Here is a 24,090-nt window from a genome sequence, read left to right on the forward strand (position 1 = left end):
TTAAGTTCCTTAGTAAAATGAAGTCAGGCCAACCAAAAAACGCACAGAGACAGAGAGGAGTGCAGATCTAGACGAGAAGGAACAGCTGCTTCATTTTCTCCCAGGGGCTCCCCCTCCGGCAGAGGGAAACCCAAAGCCAAGCCTGGAAGGGGCCTGCTGCTGGAGGGAGGGCAGGAGGAGGGGCGTGCAGAGCGAGACAAATAAACTCCGCAGGGCTGTGGAGGCCAGAAGGCTAATTGGAAACATGCCGGCCTCCCTCCTGCCCTTTAGAAGTCACTGGAACAGGGTTCCCTCACAGTCACGGGGGAGAGACTGGAATGTTCCAGGGAGCCGGGCCACAGAGAAGCTGTTGCCACCCGGCCACATGGGATTGGATGAATACCAAAGGAGCCCTGGGGGGAACCCCAAAGGCTTCTTACCCCCAGTTAGTTTCACTTTCTTTCCTGAATGTCTGTTGCTTGGGGCAGAGAGGTACCCTTTGTCCCTCCCTCACATTGTTGCCTCTCCCTAGTGGAACTGGGCCAGACTGCCGTTTTCTCACTGCTGATAAGCACAGGCCCCCCGGTGTGGGCCCTGTGATTGACACTCTGGAGGCCAGGTGTGGAAGCCTGGCCTGTGTCCGGCTCCTAACTTCGCCTAGGAAAGAAAACAGGTTCAGGTTCCCAGCAAGCTTCCTCAAATACTGCCGGAGCTCTTGGCCACAGTCATTCGCTCATCCCTTCCCAGCAAAGAGCTCCCAGGCTCTGCTCTTCTCCGTCCAAAGCTCTGCTCTGGGGAGTCCCATTTCTGAAAATGTGGGCAACAGCAAAAGTGCATACGTCCAGCTTGGGTGGGGTTTTCCTTGCTGTATTAGGGGTGTGCACCGATGTCTTTAGGTTTTTCTGGGCACTGGCAATCCCTTAGGTGCCTCTTTGAGGGTCCGAGAGTATTTCTTTTGTACGTTCAGTAAGGGCCCCCTAACTCTGAACCAAAAGTTTATGTCTACTTCCTCAAAACAATGTATAACTGATGAGCTCCTTTGATGTATATGGAACATTAACATAGCACACGTTTGTAATTTCTCACATGTGACAAGAGTTCTCAAAGCATGTGTATCAGGGTATGGGGACCAGCAGCATCAGTATCACCTGGGTACTTGTTAGACATTCAAATTCTTGGGACACCTGGGTGGCCCAGTTGGTTAAGCATCCGCCTCTGGCTCTGGTCACAATCCCAGGGTCCTTGGATCGAGCCTCGCATGGGGCTCCCTGATCAGCAGGGAGTCTGTTTCTCCCTCTCCCTCTGCCTCTGTGATATCTCTCTCTCAAATAAATTAAATGAAATCTTTTTTAAAAATTCCAAATTCCTGGGTCCCATTCCAAATGAGTCTAAGGATTGAGAGTCATGGACATGTGGCATCTCAATTGATTTTGGAAACAGACCTGCAGTTTCACATAATTCATATTTGACATATGTAGCAACCAAGATGCTAAAAATTTAGGTTTTTTGCCCAAGGCAACAGAGAACTCAGGCATCCAAAAGAGCTGAGTACAGTATGCTTTCTGCAGAAAATCAGAGCCAGTCAGCTTGCTGGTCTCCATGGCCACAGCCACACTTGCCGGCCGGATCCCAATTTGGCTTTATGCTCCTTGGTCGTGAGGGTTTGGGGTGTGCAGGGACTGGTATCAGTCCATCTCTCCAGATGGGGAGGCTGCCCGTGGAAGCTTCGTTAGTAGGCCCATGTGCAGATACTGACCAACCAGCCTGTGAGGTAGGTTTGCCTGCTTCTTCCAGGGGGTATGATGAACCAAGTCCATATGCTTAGGCTTGATAAGAAAGTACCTAATTCAAAATAAAAATATTGGTAGTGAACATTTTTAATTTAAGATTTTATTTATTTGACAGAGAGAGATCACAAGTAGGCAGAGAGGCAGGCAGAGAGATGGGGGGCGGGGGGGAACAGGCTTCCTGTGGAGCAGAGAGCCCAGTGCAGGGCCTTGATCTCAGGACCCTCAGATCATGACCTGAGCTGAAGGCAGAGGCTTAACCCACTGAGTCTGAGCCACACAGCCGCCCCAGTAGTGAACATTTATTGAGTGATTATCATATATGCAACACAATCTAGATCTAGATCTAGATCTAGATCTAGATATAGATATAGATATAGATGGTCATTTAGTCCACTCTATGAAATGAATTCTATTATAGCTGAGTAAACAGGGGTTTAGGTAAGTTAAGCAATTTCCTTAGGATCATCAGATACATGCAGAAGGCATGACGCAGAGTAAATGTCCCCAGGCTGACTGTGGGTAAGCCGATGTCCTCTGATCCTGGGTTCACATGCAAGCACATACACACACATGCACACACACACACGCAAGAAGTACGTAGGGATATTCATGTTTGTATTTGTTTATTGCCATTTACAACATATTTTCATAGGCCTCTCTTTTAAGCCTTCTAAGCCTGTTGGGTATTTCTGGGCCCATTTTATAGATGAGGAAACTGAATTTCAACTGAACCATCTCTTGAGCTCTTTTAAGGTTATGAGCCAGACCTTTCCAGGGCGCAGAGCAGAAGGGATCTCTGATGCCCCCCCCCCCACCCCCCGAGTCTCTGCCTCCCTGGGCCGGATCAAGCTGGGACATGATGTTAGCAAGCGGCCGTGCGCGGGGCTATGTGTGGCTTACTGTGTACGACTTTCGGCTCTAAAAGCTCATCTCCCTCCACGGCTAAACCAGGCCTAGTGAGATGTAGATACATAAATATCTTCTTTACACCCTGTCCCGGGGAAAGATAGAACCAAATAAATCCGATTAGCTTCCCAGGATACTAGCTGCTCTCTCTCTCTTTGAAGTCCAGTGGGTGAAGATAATGCCATTTCCGCATGGGAGACTTCGCTTCGGAGGGCTGGAGGGGCCTCCGTGCTGAGCAGCACAGCCAAACAGAGTGGACAACGCGGTCCCAAGCATCGCGGGGCTCCCACGCCAGGGTCCTGCCCTCCCCAGAGCCGGGGCTCCTCCTCCCTAGCCTACCCCCGCCCCTGGGATGTTCCCAGATAGGACATCTGTTCCTCTCGACAGAAACTCAGATTGCTGCCATGGAGGTGATCCCGCTGCCCAGTTGGCCTGGAGACAAAGAGAGGAGTTAAGATGACCTAAAGACAGGGAGAAAAGCGGTAGCGATGGGCATTTTAACACTGAGAGCCGTCTTCACATTCTGTGGGAAAGTATAGTGGCATAGCGTGGTTATTTGCGCTTTCATTCTTAGGACAGCAACTCTGTGTGTGTGTGTGTGTGTGTGTGTGTGCGCGCGCGCGCGCGCGCGCGCGCGCGTACACACAAGAGCTCACAGAAACAATGGAGTTGCAAGTGGCCTCATTGTATCTGATGAAACCCAATGGCCTTCCTCAAGGCCCTGAGGCACTGAAGTTCCCACGGGCTGCTGGCTCTCCTGCACCTGCCCCCAGCCTTCACTCCTCCCGCTGCTGCTCAGGACTTGCTGCTTCCTCCTTAATGTATTATTCACCTGAGCCACTCACAACTCCAGGCTTTTAGATGCTCCTCTGCTTCCCAAGAAGAAGGCAGTGTACCTGGCCCCCAACCCCTTCTTTCCTTTACCCTAGAGAATAAAAGAAAGAATCCTACTCCTCGTGGCCTGAAATTGCAACAAAACAAAACAAACCCCACTCCCACAAAAAACAAGCAGAGGATAAAACATCTGTCTGTACTGAGGCAATCTTAAAACCTGTTAAGGCATTTGGGAAGCCCCTAATCATTGTTTTTTTTTTGTTTGTTTGTTTTTTAAGATTTTATTTATTTGACACAGAAAGAGAGATCGCAAGTAGGCAGAGAAGCAGGCAGAGAGAGGATGCGGGGCTCGATCCCAGGACCCTGAGACCATGACCTGAGCTAAAGGCAGAGGCTTAACCCACTGAGCCACCCAGGCGCCCCAATCATTGTCTTTTTTTTTTTTTAAAGATTTTATTTATTTACTTGACAGACAGAGATCACAAGTAGGCAGTGAGGCAGGCAGAGAGAGGAGGAAGCAGGCTCTCTACTGAGCAGAGAGCCCGACACGGGGCTTGATCCCAGGACCCTGAGATCATGACCTGAGCCGAAGGCCATTGTCTTTAAATTTGGTCCCCGCAGGTCTTGAAACAACAGACCATGGGACTCTTTTCTAAAATTTTAGAATCCCTTAAGAAAAAAACAAAAAACAAAAAAAAACAAAAAACAAAAAAGGAGTACTTTTCAAGTGTCTTCTTATGATTCTCTAACCTCCGGGTTGGACCCAACTTAACCTAGACAAAAAGATAAGGATGTATACACGTGTGTGTGTATGTGTGTGTGTGTGTGTGTGTGTGTGTGTATTATATGTAAATAAATATGTAATACAATAAATATATATATAAATATATTTGTAATATATGTAAATTTGCCAAAGTTAAAAGCATTCTACAATCTTGTTTACTGACACAAGACATCATAATTCCAGAAACACGTCTTGAAGATTGTGCTGCTAAAACTTGAATTTGTTCTCTGAGCTCGTTAGAGATGAAAAACAACTAGTCATCACTTACAATGTATCAACTAGTTCTGTGTCTGAAAATTTATTCTGTCTCAGACACACACACGCACGCACACACACACACACACACACCCTCATTATACCTCAGTCTTATTTCTAGTCTAAATTAAAATTTTAATTTATTAGACACAATGGGGATTTTTTAGCCCTTAACAGGAAATAGTATCTCCTTTTCCAGGGATGTCTGGGTTTCCCTAAAGTGGTGTTCATTTTTTTTCTTGGCTATAAATATATGAAAGACTCTGTCAAGCATGCCCTCAGGGCATGAGAGGAAGAGTGTAGGAAGGAGCGTGTTTATGAGTTGGCAGCTTGAGTGACTGGCTTCTAAGCAGGGACCCATCTGCTCTGGGGTTGCCTTATGATCCTGTCTCTTGTAGAGACCTTGTCTGCTGGGGGTCATCACATGCAGCTAGCCTACAGGCGACAGAGGGCACCAGTGACCCTAGACATTCCTCCAGGTCCTGCTCAGTAAGTTTCAGTGGAAAATTTATCCAGTTTCATAAATTCTCAGGATTCTCACTAGATGTGGACAGGCCCACTGAGTAATCATGCGACTCCAGAAGTAGTGACTATTTCCAACCACAGCTTTGGAAATCAAACTCCTCGAGCTTCTTGGTGCCCACAAGGCAGGGCTCGACCCTCATGCTCTGAAGAATGTAGAAAGCCGGAGGTGGAAAGAAAGTTAGCGATCTTTTCCTGTGTTGCTTCATTTTCTCATTTTTTGTTTACCCTCCCACGAGCCATGACCAAGTGCCCACTGTATGTCAGGAACTGGGATAGAGACCAGGGACCCTGAGGTGAATGAGACGCAGCCTGAGCCTCCAGGCTCCCACAGCAGCGATGACAGTGAGCCAAAAAGAAACTGCAATCCTGAGGGCTAAATTCGATCACGGGAGAACATCTGTAACCCATCCTGAAGGCCAGGGCGGGGAAAGGATCAGGGACAGCTTTCCAGAAAAGGAGCTGCAGAGCTGAATTTGAAGGCTAGTTATGAGGCATTCAGCTACAGAGTGGCTGAGGCAGGAGCCAGGAGGTCGAAGAGTGGCAGGAGGTGCCAGTGAGTGTTTCCGGTAGAGAGAAAAGGATCTCCAAAGGACCAAAGGCCCAAGAGCTGGGGACACCGCCCCTCAGAACTCACCTGAAATCCCAGATGGCTGGAGCGGTGCATGAGAGCCCCCAGGGTGAGAAGGAGGCAGAGGCCAGCTGGTGAGGGCTTGTACCTGAGGCCTGAGGAGAGAAGCAACTGCCTCAGCCCCAGCTGTGGTCCCCTACGTCTCCTCCGAATTCTGCCTCTAAGGCTGTCCATTGTTCAACACTGCCTGTGTCACCAACGGCTTCTTACCAGGAAGCGCCTTTAGCACTGGGCTGGGGACCATTCTCCTTGTTCAAGACTGTCCCACACCTCACAGGAAGTGCAGCGGCTCTGGCCCCAGGGCACTAAGTGCTAAGTGCCAGCTCCCCCCCCACCCCAGGTCAAGAGTCAAGAATCTCCCTTGTTGGTCCCAGGAGACAGGAAGTGACCACCAATGGAGGTGGCTGGCCCTTACCATCCTCCCTGCCAGAGGCTGCTGGGCTCCGTCTTCCCCACAAAGGAGAGCGTGGGCAGGGGATCAGAGCTGCAGGAAGGTGGCAACGTGACCTCTGGGAGAGAAGAACCATCTAGGAAGAGAAGTCCAGAAAATCAGTCCGGCTCTCTCACTTCCTTGGGCTCGCACGGTCCTTCCCACAGCCCCTCCCCACCAAGACTTTCTTTTCTCGGTTTTGTTTTCCGAAGCAACATGGCATTCACGCAGGGCCTGGTAATGAAATGAGATAAAAAGCCAGAGCAAGTGTTTAGAGCATTGCCCGGAGCACTGATCCCCCTTCTGGAAAGGCCGACTCAGCCAGAGCGGAGAAGCTGACACTGTCGATAACAGAATGCCTCCGGCCGGACGGTGCAAGGGGGACAGGAGCCGGGGAGGGGATGACGTTCCAGGCTGGGGACGGGGACGCGCGGGGGCTTCTTTTATCCTATGTGGCAAGAGATAAAATCCACAGCCTACCACACCGGTGCTTGGAAATGAATTCCTAAATTGTAACACGCACACCAGATCTGGGACAGCGTGTGGACTGGGGATGACAATATCAAAGCCCCAGGAGCTAAGAGAGAGATTTCATTTCCCCTGCTGACTCCCCAGTGCCCCTTAAACAAGGTACATCCTTCTCGTGGGCAACCCGCCCAGGTACAAGGAGGTCTGGCCGGGCACCCGGGTCCTAACCCCTACCCCAGCTGAGACGCATACGAAGGTGCGAGTCGGGACAGATGGCGTCTCTCCCCTTGCTCCCCCAGGACTGTCCCCAGCTGGTGCCCACAGAGGAGATTCTGATACCGGTCGGAGAGGTAAAGCCCATCACTCTGAAGGCTCGAAACCTGCCCCAGCCGCAGTCCGGCCAGCGAGGCTATGAGTGTGTCCTCAACATCCAGGGCGCGGTCCACCGCGTGCCTGCCCTGCGCTTCAACAGCTCCAGCGTCCAGTGCCAGAACAGCTCGGTAAGGGGACTCCCACCGCACCCTGCCCACAGCAGAGATTTCTTTCACCACCATGCCGAGGCCAAGGCCTGAGCTGCCCCCATTCCCAGAACCTCCTGGGTCCATGGGCTGACCCCACATCCCCGGGGGGGCAGAGGAGGGTGCCAGCATCTGGCACCCCTCAAAGCAGAGCCGAGCAGGTTGGTGGTGACAGAGGAGGCTGAGTGACACAAGGACCCTCTGGTGTCAGTGGAGAGCTTTGTGCCCTTTCTGAGTTCAGAGACCTCTTGGCCTTCAGTGACAATTGTAGCCAGCGCCAGTAGATGCCACCACACACCGCCGTCGCCATTTAGGTGCAAACCAGAGGACAGGGGACAGGAGCTCAGGAGAAGCAGAATAGCAGGCGGGGAGGGGGAAAGGGGGAAGGAAGGAGCCATGAGTTTCGAGAGCTGCAAGGGTTAAACCAGTCCTGCACGCCAGACAGAAAGCACGAGGTGTTTAATTATAATACTAGCCCAGAGAAGATCTTTTTATCTGCCAACTCCTGTCTCTGACTATGGGGGGTCAGCTGGAGATGGGGGGTGATGTGACAGAGGTGTTGAGGGAAGCTAATTCGCCTGGGAGAGATAAAGAGAATCTGGGCTTCTTATCAGGGGGCTGTCAGATTCCAGGTCACAGGCGCTTGATAGAATTTGTAATCAGTGGAAGGCCGCCAAGCACAAGGTGAAGGTGGGATGAGAAAGAAATGCAACAGGACAAAGGGAGGAAGCGGGCGGGAAGGGCAGGGGGCAGGAGGGGGCGGACAGGAGTGTGGCCTGCCCTGAGATCTCAGTGGCCAGGGCGGGTCAGGTCTCTCAGGAGGGGATTCCCAAAGCCTGTCTTCACTGAGGAGCAGAGGCTGGGCCACCTGACAGCCTATTTCTGAAGTGTGTGCCAGGCTTGCCAGTCCTCTGTGGGACCAGCATGGGAGAGAGCGAGAGTGGACTCCTGGCCACAGCTTGAGGCCTTTCATGGTCAGCCTGGTCAGATCCGTGACCAGAAGCTCTGAACTCCTTCCCTAATGGACTGTTGGCTGAAGTAAAGTTCACGTGCAGCCAGAGGACCCCCTGCAGGGCCAGCCCACCAGCCGCCACAGCCCTGTTTGTTGTGCGTATGCTCTGCTCGGAGGCTCTGGTGGGATTCACACAGCAGGATGTGGACTTGCATGTGAAAAGATGCAGAGCAGCTCTCAGGCAGTGAGAGACAAAACTGGCAATGCAGGGGTGCGGTGAGGGGATTGCAGAAAGAGCCTGGAGGAGGCCTCTAGGGATGTCAGAGAAGACACCTGGGGAAGGTGAGTCTGAGCTGGACCAGAAGAATACAGGCAGGTTGAATGGAGGCTGGAGAAAGAGAGAGAGAGAGAGAGGAGCTCCTTAGGCGATGTGAGCTGAACGGAGGCAGAGACGCGCTGGGGCCGTTGTGTCTGGAGACAGGTGGATTCAAAGCTTTCTGTAGGAGGGCAGTCGAAGACAAGGTTGGAGAAGTGAGTTTGGATTTGGATGATGGGAGGCACGGAGCACCACACTAAGGGCTTTGGGTGGGATCCACTTGGCATTAGTGACTGGGAGTCGGGGGGAGGGCGTCACAGACATCAATCGAGCAGCAAAGGGGGGTTCGCCTGATTCTCCCTCTGCTCCTTTCTCAGCCTAGAGGGAGCCGGAGCCCCTGGTTTCTCTTCCACTGTAGTCCCGGTCCCCCAAGGTGCCAGCAGCATCCCTGACCCCCTGTGATAGGGAGCCTCACGAGCCGCGTGCTCTCTGCCCCTCTCCCCACAGTACCAGTACGATGGGATGGACATCAGCAACCTGGCCGTGGACTTCGCTGTGGTGTGGAACGGCAATTTCATCATCGACAACCCACAGGACCTGAAAGGTGAGCAGCTACTTCCGGGTAGAGTTTTGATCTTTTCGTGACCCCGGGAAAGACTGGGGCGGAGGGATCAGAGCCGGCCAGCCGCTGTGCCATGAATAATACACTCCCTCTGTCAGCGGAACTCTTCAGAGGATCCTAAAGCAACATTTGGAGCCATCAAAGGAGTCCTGTTGGGAACCCTGTTTCGTTACAACCAGAGCTTCCACCGGGCAGCTGCCGGCTCCTCGCACTTTTCTTTGGCTCCCGGAGACTTTGAAGTGTCTGCAGAACCTGACCTAGGAAAGCAGCAAGCAGGAACGTCCTGCCAGGTTCCAGGGAAATAGAGACTCTGTTTTCAATTAGGGTCTGATTCCCCTGTCCTTGGTCCCGTCACTGCACAAAGAAGGCTTGTGAGGCTGCACCCCCCGCACCCGGTCCTAAGGTAGGGGAGTGGGCAAGCCAGAGGGCACAAGCCCAGGACTGCTGCAGGGAAACTCACTGAGGAGCTGGGCTGACCCGGGAGGGACGCTCCATGACCGCCACCCCGATCCATCGTCGTACAAACTCGCAGGCAGCTCCTCCCACGTGCCAGGCAGGCGTTGCCCTCTGGGCAGCTAGTATCAACGGGCCCGTCTGCTCTCCAGAGGGACAAAAGCAACGCCAGTGTGGGTAGGCGCTCACTTGGTGATTTTTTTTTTTAAGATTTTATTTATTTATTTGACAGACAGAGATCACAAGTAGGCAGAAAGGCAGGCAGAGGGAGAGGAGGAAGCAGGCTTCACGCAGAGCAGAGAGCCCGATGCGGGGCTCAATCCCAGGACCCTGGGATCATGACCTGAGCCGAAGGCAGAGACTTTAACCCACTGAGCCACCCAGGCGCCCCTCACCCGGTGATTTTTTTTAGAGGATTCTCCTTAATCCTCGTAACAACCCTGAGAGGGGTGTACTAGTATCATTCTCATTTTATAGATAAGGAAACCGAGCCCCAAAGACGTTAAGAAACGAACCACAAGTGCTCACTTCCGCAGCACGGATACCAAAAGTACACATGTTAGCACTGGCCTTGGCACAGAAATGCACACACACTAATGGGCGCTCCAGCCTTTTAAGACAGATATGTGGAATCTTAAAAAAAAAAAAAAAAAGTCAAACTCATAAAAACAGAGACTAGGAAAGTGGTTGCTGGTGGGGGGAAATAAAGAGATTGTTAAAAGGTGCAGACTTTCAGCTGTACGATGGATAAAGTCTGAGCATTTAGCACAAAGCACAATGTCTGTAGTTGGTAACGCTGCATGGTATGATTGAGGTTTGTGGAAAGAGTACAACCTAAATGTATATTTCTAATCTATATATATATATATATATATATATATATCACTATATATCAATCACTATATATGATTTATATATATATAATCACTATATATAGTGATCGATATGTTAATTAGCTAGATGGGACAAACCCTAACACAATGTATATGTATATCCAATCATCACAGTATATACTTTAAATACCTTATGATTTCTTTTGGTCAGTTATGCCTTAATAAAGCTGAAAAAGGAAAGAAAAAAACAAAACAAAAAAAAAACCAGGCTGAATCAGAAAGTTAAGAGCCAGGATCTGAACCAAGGATGTCCAGTCTCAGAGTCACATGCTGGACTACCCAACTGTCCTTCCTCGGGCCACTGTGGGAAGTCAAGCCTTCTGCCCTCCCCTCCAGACACCTCTCCTCACACCATGAGCCACATCTCACTACATTTCAAGTAGCTAGAGCTGCCCCAGCTTCTCCCTCAGCCTGAGGGTCGCCCATGGGCACAGAGAGAGGACTAGAGCCACCAGAAGCCCCCACCCACACACCCTCAAGGAAGTTGAGTCCACTTAGGCTGGGAGAAAGAAACTGAACCAGGGAAATTTCTGTTCTCTTTCTCCTCATACCCCGGCCACATTTCCTCACTGCTGAGAGACAGACATTCTCCCTGCTGAGGATCTGGGCTGGGATCCCAGAGGTCGCGTTCGCACCTGGAGCGTAGAGGAGAACCGCCACATCCAGGCTTACGTCAGACCCCTCCCTGGGGGCTCTCGACATTTGGGACACTCAGGCAACACCATCTCCTTGTTCGTCCCTCCGAGGGCCCATGTGTTTCTGGTGCCCGTGCGCCATTTTGGGTGGAGACAGCCATGGTGTTTATGGACTTGGGTTCTAGAATCTAGAATTCAAATCCTGGTGTTTTCACTTACAGGCGGGGGAACTCAGACTACTTACTGCCCCTGCCTTCATTCCAGTTTCCTTCCCTGTGAAATGCGGGAAGGGATGATCCCCTCCTGGGGTCAGCACGAAGACCAAATGAGGTATCAGACGCGCACCATTTGCGCAAGTTAGTAAACGCTCACTAAGTAATAGTTCATCTTAACATTCCCATTTCCTGCCCTCTACTGTAAGAAGCCGTGGGCATGAGGACGTTTAAATGTCGTCCCTGCACCTGGGACTGAGGGACACTTGACAGAGCAGAGGAACAGGATGTCGACCTATGGAGGAATAAAAAAAAAATGTCCCCCCCCCGGGGCCTGTACCCAATTTCCAGCATAGGCACCCCCCCACCCCCCACTCCTGAAAGCTTATGTCTGTCTGCTTGACCAGAAAAGTTGAAAGTGATTCTCTGAGTGTTCTGTTTCTGGAGAATTCTACTCAGGAGTCTGAATTCACATCAGTGGGTGACAATGAAGCCCCAGGTTCCCCAAACACACCTCTGCAGACTGGCCTGCCCAGGCCTTCTAAGTCAGTAAGAGACAAAAGCAAAGGCCAAGGGTCTGCAGACTCCAAAAGTGACCTGTTAAGTAGCCAGATTGTCCTCTGTGGGAATGCAACCCCCCAGTGCAGGGGACATGAACAGGACTGTTCTACTCTGTCTCCTCAGTTCTGCCTGCACTTTGCCAGCCACTTGGCCTTTCTTAGAGCCGAGCTGACCTCTTTCCCAGATGCCCCAGTCCCCAGTTTCTGGGCGGGATCCTCTTGGGATCTACAGTCTAGCGGCACAGAGAGCTGGAATGCCACCATCCTAGCTTGGGCACTAACCTTAGCAAGCTTCCAGAGTCATTATATACTGAGGTGCTTGGGTGGCTCAGTCAATTAAGCATCTGACTTTAGCTCAGGTCTAGGTCATGATCTTGGGGTCCTGGGATCAAACCTGCTCAGTGGGGAGTCTGCTTGTCTCTCGCCCTCTGTGCCTTCCCCCTCTTATGCTTTCTCAAAAAAATAAATAAAAATCTTTAAAAAGAAAAAAAAAGACTCATTATATACATCTTGGAGCTTCATTTTTACCTGAAATGGGGAAATCAGTCCTTGCCTATTGTGATGAGGGCCCCATGTAGGAAAGACAGTGCAGAAGAACATAGTGGGACCTCAAAGAGAAGAGCTTAAGCTTGTGTGGCCCATCAGGTGTGTTATGGGCACTCAGGCACTGTGCTAAGTACTTAAGACACAGTACCTCATTCAAACCTCCCAAAAGACAACAACCACCCCCATGTCATAGATTAAGTAAACTAGGTTCAGGGAAGTGACGTTCTGTCACATCGCCAGAAGTAGCAAGGCCACAACCCAAGTCCTGATACGATTCAGTCTAGAGCCAGAACTCTTTTTATTTTTTAAGATTTTATTTATTTATTTGACGAGAGAGAGATCACAAGTAGGCAGAGAGGCAGGCAGAGAGAGAGGGGGAAGCAGGCTCCCCACTGAGCGGAGAGCCTGATGCGGGCCTCGATCCCAGAACCCTGAGATCATGACCTGAGCCGAAGGCAGAGGCTTAATGGACTGAGCCACCCAGGCGCCCCTAGAGCCAGAACTCTTAAATAGCATTTTTTGCAGTACCTTTCAGCAACGAAGAGGCTCAGTTCACTATTTGTTCCCCATCAGTTACCCTTGCAAGGATGATGGAGATCACCAGTGTTGTCCGTGCCCAAGGCCGGTGTGCGCCGTGGTGCCTCCGAGAAGAGGCTCCGTCCCCAGGAGCCCTCTCCAATCCTGCTGTGTCACCCCCTGTCTTTGCAGTGCACCTGTACAAGTGTGCAGCACAGCGAGAGAGCTGTGGCCTCTGCCTGAAGGCCGACCGGAAGTTCGAGTGCGGATGGTGCAGCGGCGAGCGCAGGTGCACCCTGCAGCAGCACTGTACCAGCCCCTCCAGCCCCTGGCTTGACTGGTCCAGCCACAACGTCAAGTGCTCCAACCCACAAATCACCGAGGTGAGACCCACAGGTTCCCAGAGGGGGCGGGGTGGCCAGGAGCCGGCCTGTGGTGGGTGTGCAGTGGGACAGGCATTCACGCAGAAGATTTCGAAGTGTCCTGCACATTTCATGTGGGCTGTGGGAAGCCTCTCTTGGGCACTTCGATGGCCCGCCTCCGAGTGTAAGTGACAAGCATATGGATGGGTGCCCTCAGGCCGGTGTGTGAATGTGGTGCCCATTGGTGTGGACGCATACACACAGGGGAGGCAGAGCCAGCGCAGCCTCCCTGCCAGGCCAGCAGAGCCAGGTGGGGACGGGAAATTGGCTATGTGGTGGGTAGACATTTCAGAGAGCAGGTTTAGCTTTTCTCAGCAGAAATGTGATTTCGGGAGCCACAATTAGCTCCGAGTTGCAAAGTTGAGCACGGAAGGCGAAAGTAAAGGCAGGCACTACATTGGCCACCGTGCCATTTGCCAGGATGTACTCTCTGTCCCAATTTGTTTGTGCATTTTAATGGAAAGAAATAGGTAATTAATTATCCTAGAAAAAAAAAGTGATGTTTCCTGAATAGCAAATTGCAAAGGCAGATGAATAGATGATATGAATGAAAAAGCAGCTGCTCGGGTTTTGAATGGCCTGGGAGAGGAATAGTTGTATTTAACTTTGGTTGCATTATGTGTTCATCACTCTTCGTGGCTCCTTATTCACTGACTGTCACTTGTGCTTTGAAACTAATTGCACGTTCCTTATGGGGACTGGGAATAAAGGCGCAGGCAGGTAGCTCCGTGGTCCGCTCATTTAAGAACGCAGTGAGGGGCTGCTCCTTTTCTGCGTTTTCCCCGAGTGGATGCACGGCCCCTCTTCCCGGCTCATTTTCCTTACGAGCCAAAGAAAGCACCTTTGGCTCTCACCTATGTTCGAGTATTGAGAAGCTTCTGGAACTTCCATGTGATCACTTTGAAGCTTCAGATCTGTTGAAAGAAACCCCTCAAGATCAAATGAGTGTTGTTAGCCTAAAACAGGTTATTTGAAGAGGGAGCTGATGTTTATTTACTGCACTTGGTACCATCTTGTTTAATCCCACAACCACTGTGGGAGGCAAACCTTCTCACCTCCATTTTACAGATGACGAAAATGAGGCTCAGAGGAGTGGCGTGGTTGCCCCAGTTCATGCAGCTGATAAATGGCAGAGCTGGTATTTAAGCCTGATTTATTGAATTATAGAACTACTTGAAAAGTCTCTAACTGCCCAAGTAATGTAGCACAAGAAGCAAGGGCTTCTCCTTCCTTGATGTCCAACCTTCCTAGCTCAGGTAGACCAGGAAGATGCATCCATCCACATGGCGGGACATCCCAGGAAAAGCACAGTGCCGTGGGAGAGTGTCTCCTGCCGGCTAGGTTCTCGTTCATGCTGGTGAGAAGATGCTGTGAGCGTGGAGATGCAGCCCCTCAAAGATCAGACTTCCTCAATTTCATTTTTCTCATTTACCCCTGTTGGTAGGGCCCCAGCCTCTGCCCTAACGCAGCCAGCTCCCTGAGCCGCTCAGGGCTTCATGCCTTCTCCCAGATTCTAGTGATTTCCAGCAACTGCCGGAACCTGCTCTGCCCCAGGAACCTTGCAGCTGTACTTGTCAGTCTGTGTCTCTGCGCCTGTGGTATAGGGGACCTTAAGTTAGGCAGGGACTCGCTTCCGTCGGCACCGCTCACCTCCACCCACCCTGGCTGCCGCCTCAGCCCCGTCTACTCCCCACCTGGCAGGGGTGCCTTCCCAGCCCTGAGGCAGGCGTCTCTCCCCGCGAAATCTCTGTCTCGGTGTCGCCCCTGCTCACTGACCGGGGACTGACTGGCTGCTCCGTTCACAGAGGACACCCAAGTGACATGATGCTAATTAACCCCCTGAGGTAATTAAGCTGTAATTGATTTTCCCAGTGAACATCGCAGCGGGAGTCAGAGGCCCCAAACAGTGGGGTCTCCTGTTGGCGTTTTTCAGGTGGAGGCTGTGGAGAAATGAAAGTGCGTCTCTGGGGAAGAGAGACAAATCCGTGCTGTGGCTCAGGCCATGCAGGGGACATCATTCGGGACAGGACATGCAGGAGGGAGAATCCAGGCCTGGAATATTTTATTTGCTCGAATCAGGAATGGTCCCTTGAGTTTTGTGTCCCCTACTCTCAACCTCCTCCCCTCCTTCCCCTGGAAAAGTCATCTTCAATTTTTTTTTTAGCTTTTCATTTTTGAAATAAATTTAGACTTATAAAAAGGTACAAAAATAGTACAAAGAACTTTCATATATCCTTCACCCAGATTCTCCAAAATTAACATCTTATATAACCACAGGACAATTATCAAAATCAGGAAATTAACGTTTATACAATAATGCCAGGTAATATACATGCCTGAGTCACATTGTGCCAATTGTCCCTCTGATTGTCCCGGTTTTCCTGGTCGAGGATCCAACCCAGGGTCACAGGTGACGTTCTGAAAGCACATTTCCTTAGCGCTTTGGTCCTCAGTCTTTCTTTATCTTTCACGACCTTGGTACTGTTGACAAGTACAGGACAATTATTTTCTAGAATATCCCTCGATTTGAAGATGGCTAATGTCTCCTTACGATTTAATTTAGGCTGTATGCTCATGGCAAGGAGTAGTAACAAAAATGTGAGTATGTGTAAGCAGGGCACAGGAGCCAACTTAAGTTGGCCCCAATAGCCAAATCTGGGACAATCTGAGCATGAAAAGAAGTGATACTATTTGAGTATAAGCAATAGGATAAAATAAGAATCCATGCTCCTTCTTGATATAAATAAATAATCCACGGGGGAGGTAGGAAGCTCTTCTACTAGAATTCTAACTCAAAAATGTAAAAGGACCTAGGGAAATAGAAAATCACCATTTGGCAAAATTCACACTAATAATTATTTCAGGAAGAATGGCTGATGAATACTAAAATTAGTAAATGAAAATATGATGAAAAAATAGGGTATTTACATAGTCTCAAGCCATCTCCCTGCAAGATATGTATTAATCATAACAAGAAAAATAGACACTTTACAGAAAAGAGATCTGGTAGACACTACTTTTACCCAATGAAGGAAGTTAGTATCACCAGTAATGGGAAGAATCGAGCTCACGCGCCTCTCTGGCATTCGTGACCAAAAATGTATCATTTGTTAAAAGTAACTTTTAAGAAGAATCAGCTCATCTTCTTTACCTTGGCTTTCTTGGCTAATTCCTTGACATTGGCATAGATCTTTTTCTTAATAATCAGAATTCTGCGGGATTCGTGCCCTTGTATACATGCCTCCCCCTTGTCTCTGGCCCTTGCCTTCCAAATGTGTACCCACCCGCTCTGTGCAAACCCATCTGTGAGAGCCATTTACTATGAAGTCTGGTCCTCAGTCTTTCTTTGTCTTTCACGACCTTGGTACTGTTGACAAGTACAGGACAATTATTTTCTAGAATATCCCTCGATTTGAAGATGGCTAATGTCTCCTTATGATTTAATTTAGGCTGTATGCTCATGACAAGGAGTAGTAACAAAAACGTGGGTGGTGAAAGGGGAAGGAGACTCTGATGGCCAGTGGTGGCTGCTGGAGGCGGCAGAATTTCCGGTGCTGGAAACAGATGGGGGCCGGAATGGGCACTGCCCTGCCCAGGGGCAGAGAGATCGATGTGATGACCTCGAATGAGTTCTGTTTTAGGAAAAGGAGTGGGCTCAAGCTTAGCTGAGTGAACGGCTGGGTTCATCCTTAACCCCTTCTCACCAGCTGTCTCCATGGCAACTAAGCCCACCCCTAGAGACCCACCTCCTAGGGCCGCTCCACAGAGGACAAGTCTTACAGCCAATGTAAGAATTTCTCAGTCGGCGTAAACTGCAGGTTCGAGCCCCCCTCAGGACGCACCATCTGCTCCTTCTCAGCCAGCCCGTGGTGTGATAAGGATGCTGTCCCCCATGGGAGGCATTGCAGGCTGCTCCCATTCTAGCTGTCATGCCCGTGTCTGTGCACGTGTTACCTGTTCAACCATGGGGACAAGAGACATGCAGAGCTTCAGAGAAGCTGTAAGATGCCTCGCCCTCCACGTTGCTGTGCTTCCAGAACTGCTAGGATCTCAAAGAGGAGGACGGCACAAGCCACCCGCTAGAAAGGAAGGCCCAGCAGCAACATTTTCTGACGAGCTGGGAAAGGGCGGCATTGACAGAAAGGAAAAAGAGACCGAATATGTAATTGGGGAGAAAAATGTAGGAAGGGTCGAGGGGCTCTAGAGCTCCCATGACAGAGATCTCCACTCAGAGTGACTGTGTTGGTCAGCGTGGGCTGCAGTGACATAGAACAACCATCGGGGCGGGCTTAAACAAGAGCTCTGTGCTGTCTCCCCGTGCCGCGGAGGCTGCAAGTCCCGGATCCAGGCATCCGCAGGGATGGGGCCTTCCAAGGGCCGCAAGGAGGATCTGTTCCGTGCCAGAGCTGCAGTCTTGGCATTCCTGGGCTGGTAGATGCGTTGTCTTCATCACTGCGTGACATTCCTTCTTATGTCTGTCTCTGATTTTTGTTTGCTTGTTTGTTTGTCTAAATAAGGATTCCAGTCATATTGCATAAGCCCCCACACTAATGACCTCATTTTAACTCCTTGACCTCTGGAATGGTACCTCTCTCCAAATAGGTCACATCCTGAGGTAAGGGGAATTAGGGCTTTCACATACAAATTTGAGGAGGATAAAATTCAACCCATAACAGAGCGTTGCAACAAATAAATATTCATTTAATGAGCGACTACTGCATGCCAGTCACTGTGCTAGGCTTGGAAGTTATCACGTGGATAAGTTAGTTCTGGGAGGAGAGGCAGGAGGTGCAGTATCACTGCAAAATCCCAGCCTATCCCTGAACATGGACCACCTGGAGGAGGCTGGAATCTGCTTGCCCACCAGGCCATTCTGCTTCATCCAAAGGACCTAGGACAGAGACTTCTCATCTACACCCTTTTCTGTTGTCTCCTATGTAGAAGGAAGACTACAGCAGGGATCCCGGTCTTGACACCTAATGAGGACACTTACCTCAGGCCGGGGATATGAACAGACATGAGCCCCATCCTAGTTCTGGGAGTGTTAACAATAATAGCCAGACTCTCCTGTGCACCAGGACCTTTGCACACCTACCCAATCTAACAATCCTGCAAGATGCCTAGAATTATCTTCATTTAAGGGTTGAGGAGACAGTGCTTTGGAAAGTAAATGATTTGCCCAGAGCCACCCAATTGGTTAGTGGTGGAATGAATTCAAAACCAGGGCCTTCTGACTCCAGAATGCAGACTCACCCCACAATACCATGCTAGCTTTCTTGGTCAGAGGGATGGAGGAGTTTTCCCTGGCCATACACTTTTCCACCTCACTCTACTGTGTACCAAAAATATCTGTGCCCAGGATCAGAATTCTTCTGGAAGGTCCCAGGGGAGGCCAGAAAAACTGGGAGCATTGACACACCCTTTGTATTGAGCCTTAAGGTCACCTTTACCTGACTCCCTAGACATAATTAAGTCTACACTTAACTCCTATGAGCGAAGGGGGAACAGGAGGAGCATTTGGGGTGTGTTTAAACTTAGGGTAACCCCCTTCTTGTCCGTAGGATAGATGTTACTTTAATTATGTATGTTGATTAGAGTTATCAGACTTGATCTGGTGAGTTTCTGATTGTGTCTTTCAGTGGGATGATGGGGTTGAGATCGAAGTTGGAATTTACCGAGCATGGTGGTTCATTCTTTTCAAGCATCTGAGCTGAATCTGAGCCCAGAGGTTGGGGCCTACGTAGCTCACACCTGCAGTGATGCTAGAGACCAGGGGGAAGAGTAAGCAAAGTGGGCTTGAAATGCAAGGGCAAATCTCCAGGGTTGGGGTCCTCAGGGATTGGCCAGGAACCTATCACCATTGGGGTACCAAAGAATCTTCCTGTGCATTTCTGAGCTCACCTGTGTTTCTGGCCGCACCAATGCCAGGCTGTAGGGCAGCCGGTTTTACACCTGTCTCTCCACCGACCCCATTGTAGATTTTACTTTATGAATTTTTCAATGTCATTAACTTGCCCAATCCCTTACTAGTTGATGCTCAGGGAACATAAATTCTCTTTAATACTATCTTAGGTATGTGTAACTAGAAAAGAAAACCAAATGTGGAAAACCATGTGCATCGCTCTCTAAAACCAAGCAAAAATAATAGTTGATACAATATTTGTTGGAGATGATCCACTGCTCTTGCATTCCGTCTGCTCTCCATTTGCCCAAATAATTGAAAGTAGATTTTTTTTTTTCTTTCCCGGATTCTCTCGGTTGTGAATGCATTCGTGAAATTGTTCGGGGAGTTGAACATTTACAAGTATTTATCCGTAAGGCTGCACCAGATCTCTGCAGGAAAAGCCAAAAGCCACCTGCCCAGGGCCAGAAAGACTCGCTGCAAAGTTCCCAACAAATAAATAAATATGTCAGCCAGCTTTCCTGAGAAACAAGTCAGCACTCTGATCTCCCGTTCATTTATTTGCAGGCCTCATTAATATAACATCACTGCAACAAACAGCTAACGGGGGATGGTGTCAGAATGAATAATGGAGTTACTCTGCTGAGATAACAATTAGGTTTTGAATGTACTATCAGCTAAGACAGAGCCAGCAAGGACTCACGCCGGGTAGAGAGCTGGTGCCACCAGGGCCAGAGATCCCCGCAAAGTGCATCCACTGGGCTCTAGCCCACCTTGAAGAGTGTGCACATTCGCCTGCACACTTGTGCTCATACACATACACGCCCAAAGTGGAAAAGAATGTGACCATTTGCCATTGTGCACCCAGCCAGCCTCCAGGTGTCTCTGGCCAAGCATCAGGATGGCATCAGAATGTGCAGGCACAGAGTTGGCGCCTCTGCCTTCTGAAATCAGGAGAGCTCCAGTCAGCAGGGAGGGACTAAGTGGCTGAGTCAGAAGAAGATTAGCTGCCCCGGTACTGGCAGCTTGTCCTCCCTGGCTGGTCCTGACTGGGGGGGGCGGGCACTCAGGGCGTGATCCCAGTCTCAGACACAGAAGCTTTTACTACGAAGCCTGTCCATCAGCTGCGGGGTGTCTGTCCTGGAGCACCTTCTCTGGGCTCCCCTCCCTTGGCTGCTCTGGGAAGCTTTGATGTCAGTCTCTCCCAGGGGCTCTTAGGAAACCTGTGTAGGGGGCTGACAGCCTGCTGGAGCCATGGAAGGAGCTGGACAGGCCCATCAGAGAGGCAGCCATGCTGAGCCATCTCGACACCAGCCACTTGTCCTCTGGATTTCAGCTAGCCTGGCTTCTGCCCGGACTTCTTCACCATAAACTCGTAATAAGAAAAATTGTATCTACCTTTCACCAAGTGCTCACCGGGCACCCAGAACTGCTTTTAGCACCCACGTCATCTCATGTAGACCTTCTAGCATCCTGGATGAGGGTGGGACTGCCAGGATCATTAGCCCCATTTTACAGATGAGGCGACCAAGGCACAATGAGGGGTGACAATGTTATCGAAGACACCCCGCTAGTAAGTTTTAGAACCAGGAGTTAACCCGCAGTTACTTGACTCTGGAGCTCACATGTGACCTGTACACTCTCCTTCATCTCTTTCATGGGCTCACTTAGGAAACCAGAATTCTCAGCCCACAGGGCTGGAGCTGGGGAAGGTGCCGGCACAGAGCGCTCTTCCAGCCTGCTGCTGAGAGGGAAAGAAAACCAGTCGTCCCTGCTCCAGGCATCAGACTGGACAAGCACAGGCAGAGATGACAAGAGAGCAAGGCCAAGCGGGGGGCGGGGGGGGGGGGGGGGGGTGGGGGCACATCCAAGGGGGGGAGGGGGGAGAGAGGGGGGGGGGGGGAAGTGGAGAAGATCAGAGACATGGCAGGGACCAGCAAAGCCAACTGCAGAGATTCTTGGAAAGTCACACATTCTGGCCTTAGCCCTGGGAGAAGGGCTGGGGGAGTCTGAGCAGAGGGAAACCCACGAGTCGGCTAGGTTATGAGTTCTCCCAGCTGATGAACAAGGGGTCTCTTCCAGGGCAAGAGGTTAGTCAACTCAGGCAGTGTCTTGTGGAGGCTGGAAGCACAGGTTAGCGGGACCTGGTGGGCTCTGCCGCTCACTGTGTGACCTTGAGCAAATTACTTAACCTCTCTGGGTGCTATTCCGCATCTGTAAAAAGGAAATTACAGTAGGACCTCCCTCGAAGCTTGTTTTGAGCCCTAAGTGGGATAGAATATGTAAAGCCCTTGGCAAAATTCCTAGTTCATGATAAGTACCTAATGAAATGATATGAGAATATGCGATGATAAAGGAAATGAAATAAGTGATGGCAGCCAGCATTATCAGAATCTTCAATAACAGAGGCCACTGTTCACTGTCTGTCTTCCCTCCCACCGTGTCTATCAGGCAGGAGATGTGACCCAAGGAAGCCAGCTTCACTAGGATGGAAGCCGGGCCTCATGAGGCCTCCACCAAGGAGCGGCCCTCCTCTGACCCCTTGAGCCCCTGCCCTGCAGGAGCCCCCCACACTACCCTCCAAGGCTCCGCACAAGTCCCGGAAGGGGCCCTGGGCAGCACTCCCCAGGCTGCTGAGCCCCCGGGCCTGGGGCACCTCGCGCTCCTCTCCCGGGTGCAGCCCGCCGGAGCTCCCCAGCTGTAATTAATCGGCCGCATCTGCTCCCGCCCTTGGGCGACTTTGTGGCACAGTTCCCTCCGAACTGTTCAATTAGTGACTGTGAGAATCAGCGTGAGTGTAGCATCACGGCGGCTGCTTTCCAGGTCATGGCGCCCACCGTGGAAAACAAATACGACACAGTCTGGCAGGAGCCCAGATCTGGCAGGGGTGCCCAGGAGCTCAGCAGGACTCCGTGGGGCTGCACGGCTGGCAGGTGGGGTCTCAGGAGATGCAGAAGTGGTTCCCATAAGAGGCTCGAGGAGGCTTGGAGAGGGCCCAGCAGGAGACTAGTTAGTCCCCTACCATCAGCACAGGCCCGCCTCATCCCACATCCCACTTCTAACCCATCAGGGCATAGGATGAGCTGATAAATAGTCCTTGGCCAGACGTGGGTTACCCACCTATACACCTGGGCACCACCAGTGACTGCTTCTGGGGAGGGCATAGGGCTGCTGGACTGAGGCCTCTGCTGTAACCCATTTCCCACATTATTCTTCCAAAGGCTGCATATAGACAAATGTTTTATTTTACAATCAGCTAAAAAGCCAGTACTCTTGGGGCAAGGTCATAACACAAGTTCCCATGACAATGCAAATAAAGGTTTCTTTTAGGAGAAGAGACTAGTAGGGTGAGAGGTACCTAAATAGGGGAAGGGACCCCAGGGAGGGAGAAAAAAAGAAAAAAAAAGGACCTGGGAACGAGATGTAGGGTTTGGCCTCCCTCTGGGACTTGCCCTGGGCTGGCCGGGTTCATGGTGTGTGTGACAAACAGAGGGAAGTCATCTGCACGGGCGCCACTTACTGCACCTCAAACAGGCTGTGCACCAGCTGCGAGCTTCCTTTGGGTCATTACACTCTCAGAGGATGCCTGGAAGCCCCAGGGTCCAGAGAAGAGCATCTGAAATGATCGAAGGGTCTAGAAAACAAGATCTTCCGACAAAAGGCTCACAGAATGGCAGAATCCAGGCCAGGGCGGCTTTGCTGCTGTCTTCCATACCTGGAAGGCGTCGGACAAGGAGGCAGGCGTCCACTCGTCTGTTCAAGGAGGGCTTACACCAGAAGTGCGCTTCTGTGGAACTTGAGAGAGAGCGCAGGAGGAATTTCTTGAGATTCGGATGTTGCAATACTGCATTGCACCCGAACCACACATAGACACTTCCCGTCCTCCCTCCGTCCTTAGAGAACACAGTTTGCCCAGCGGTCGGGTTGGGACCAGCGTTTCCCAGCAGTGGAGAACTGGGGATACTTACGCAGGGCTGCTGTGTTCCAGGCAGTGTGCTAAGTATCAGGTCGCTAAGCAAAAGTGAGATCGTCTCTGTCCCAAGATAGTAATTATCTTATTGAGAAAAGAAGCGGTTTACAACCTGGCATGCCCCTGACTTTCTCGGGGCATTCACTAAAGGCAGTGGGGAGTGTGGGAGCAGGTGCTGTGAAATCTGCCCCGGGGGTCAGAGAAAGCCTCACGGGGGAGGCATTTCTTAGCAGAGGCTTGTAGGAGAGGTAGGCCTTGGTCAGTGGACATGCCTGGCCTGTCAAATGCACCTGGCCTTTAGACCCTATAGCCCTGGGGACCCTTAGCTCTCCCCAGGAGCACGTGCCATACAGGAGAAAGCTGAACCTGAGCCTTGGGGAGGTGGGCCCGGGAGGAGGGCATAGCGGGAGTCAGCACAGAACACAGGAGTGCTGTAGCCCTCTTCCCCCCACCCCCAGCAACAGCAGCTGCTTCTGGGCACTTCTCTACCTCAACCCCTGCTTTTGAGATCCACAGAGGAGAAGTTCGATAGATTTCTGGTCCACCGGAGAGTACGTGCTGAGTAGCATGGGGCTGAAATGATCAATATCTAAAGATCCCAGCTGATTTCATATGGTTTCAGCTCCCCTCCCCCTCTGCACACCCTCTCTACACACACTCACACACACTCATCCACATCCCAGACTGTCAAGCCGTTTGTTTGTGTGGGTGTCTCATTCAGAATTACTTTCCTGGAAGCATTCATTGAGTTCATTGTGTGATACTTTGCCTACCCCAGAATGGCTAATTGCCAAGGGAAAAAGAAATGGCTAGAAAGGAGGGAGGAAAGAATGAAGACCATTTTAGACAGGGCCAGTGTCCTCCCAAATTTATTCTGGGTGAAAGGGTGATGTCTGGCTCAGAGTATGCTTCCACACAGGGCCCAGAATCCCTCAAAGCCAAGTTCCCATCCTCAGCAGCATGGACAGGCTCAG

General features: G+C 50.8%; 1 protein-coding gene across 1 annotated transcript in view; it reads left to right on the forward strand.

Annotated features, from left to right (window-relative positions):
- The window catches only part of LOC111162356 (plexin A2), a 207,374-nt gene that overhangs the window by 143,445 nt on the left and 39,839 nt on the right, over positions 1-24,090 (forward strand). The window contains exons 10-12 of the mRNA XM_022526720.1: positions 6,899-7,099; positions 8,893-8,989; positions 13,015-13,205. Of these exons, the coding sequence (XP_022382428.1) occupies positions 6,899-7,099; positions 8,893-8,989; positions 13,015-13,205 (489 nt within the window). The remainder of the gene's footprint in view (positions 1-6,898; positions 7,100-8,892; positions 8,990-13,014; positions 13,206-24,090) is intronic.

The sequence above is a fragment of the Enhydra lutris genome, unplaced genomic scaffold, assembly GCF_002288905.1.
Source record: "Enhydra lutris kenyoni isolate GAN:26980312 unplaced genomic scaffold, ASM228890v2 scaffoldscaffold91, whole genome shotgun sequence".
NCBI classification, from domain to species: Eukaryota; Metazoa; Chordata; class Mammalia; order Carnivora; family Mustelidae; genus Enhydra; species Enhydra lutris.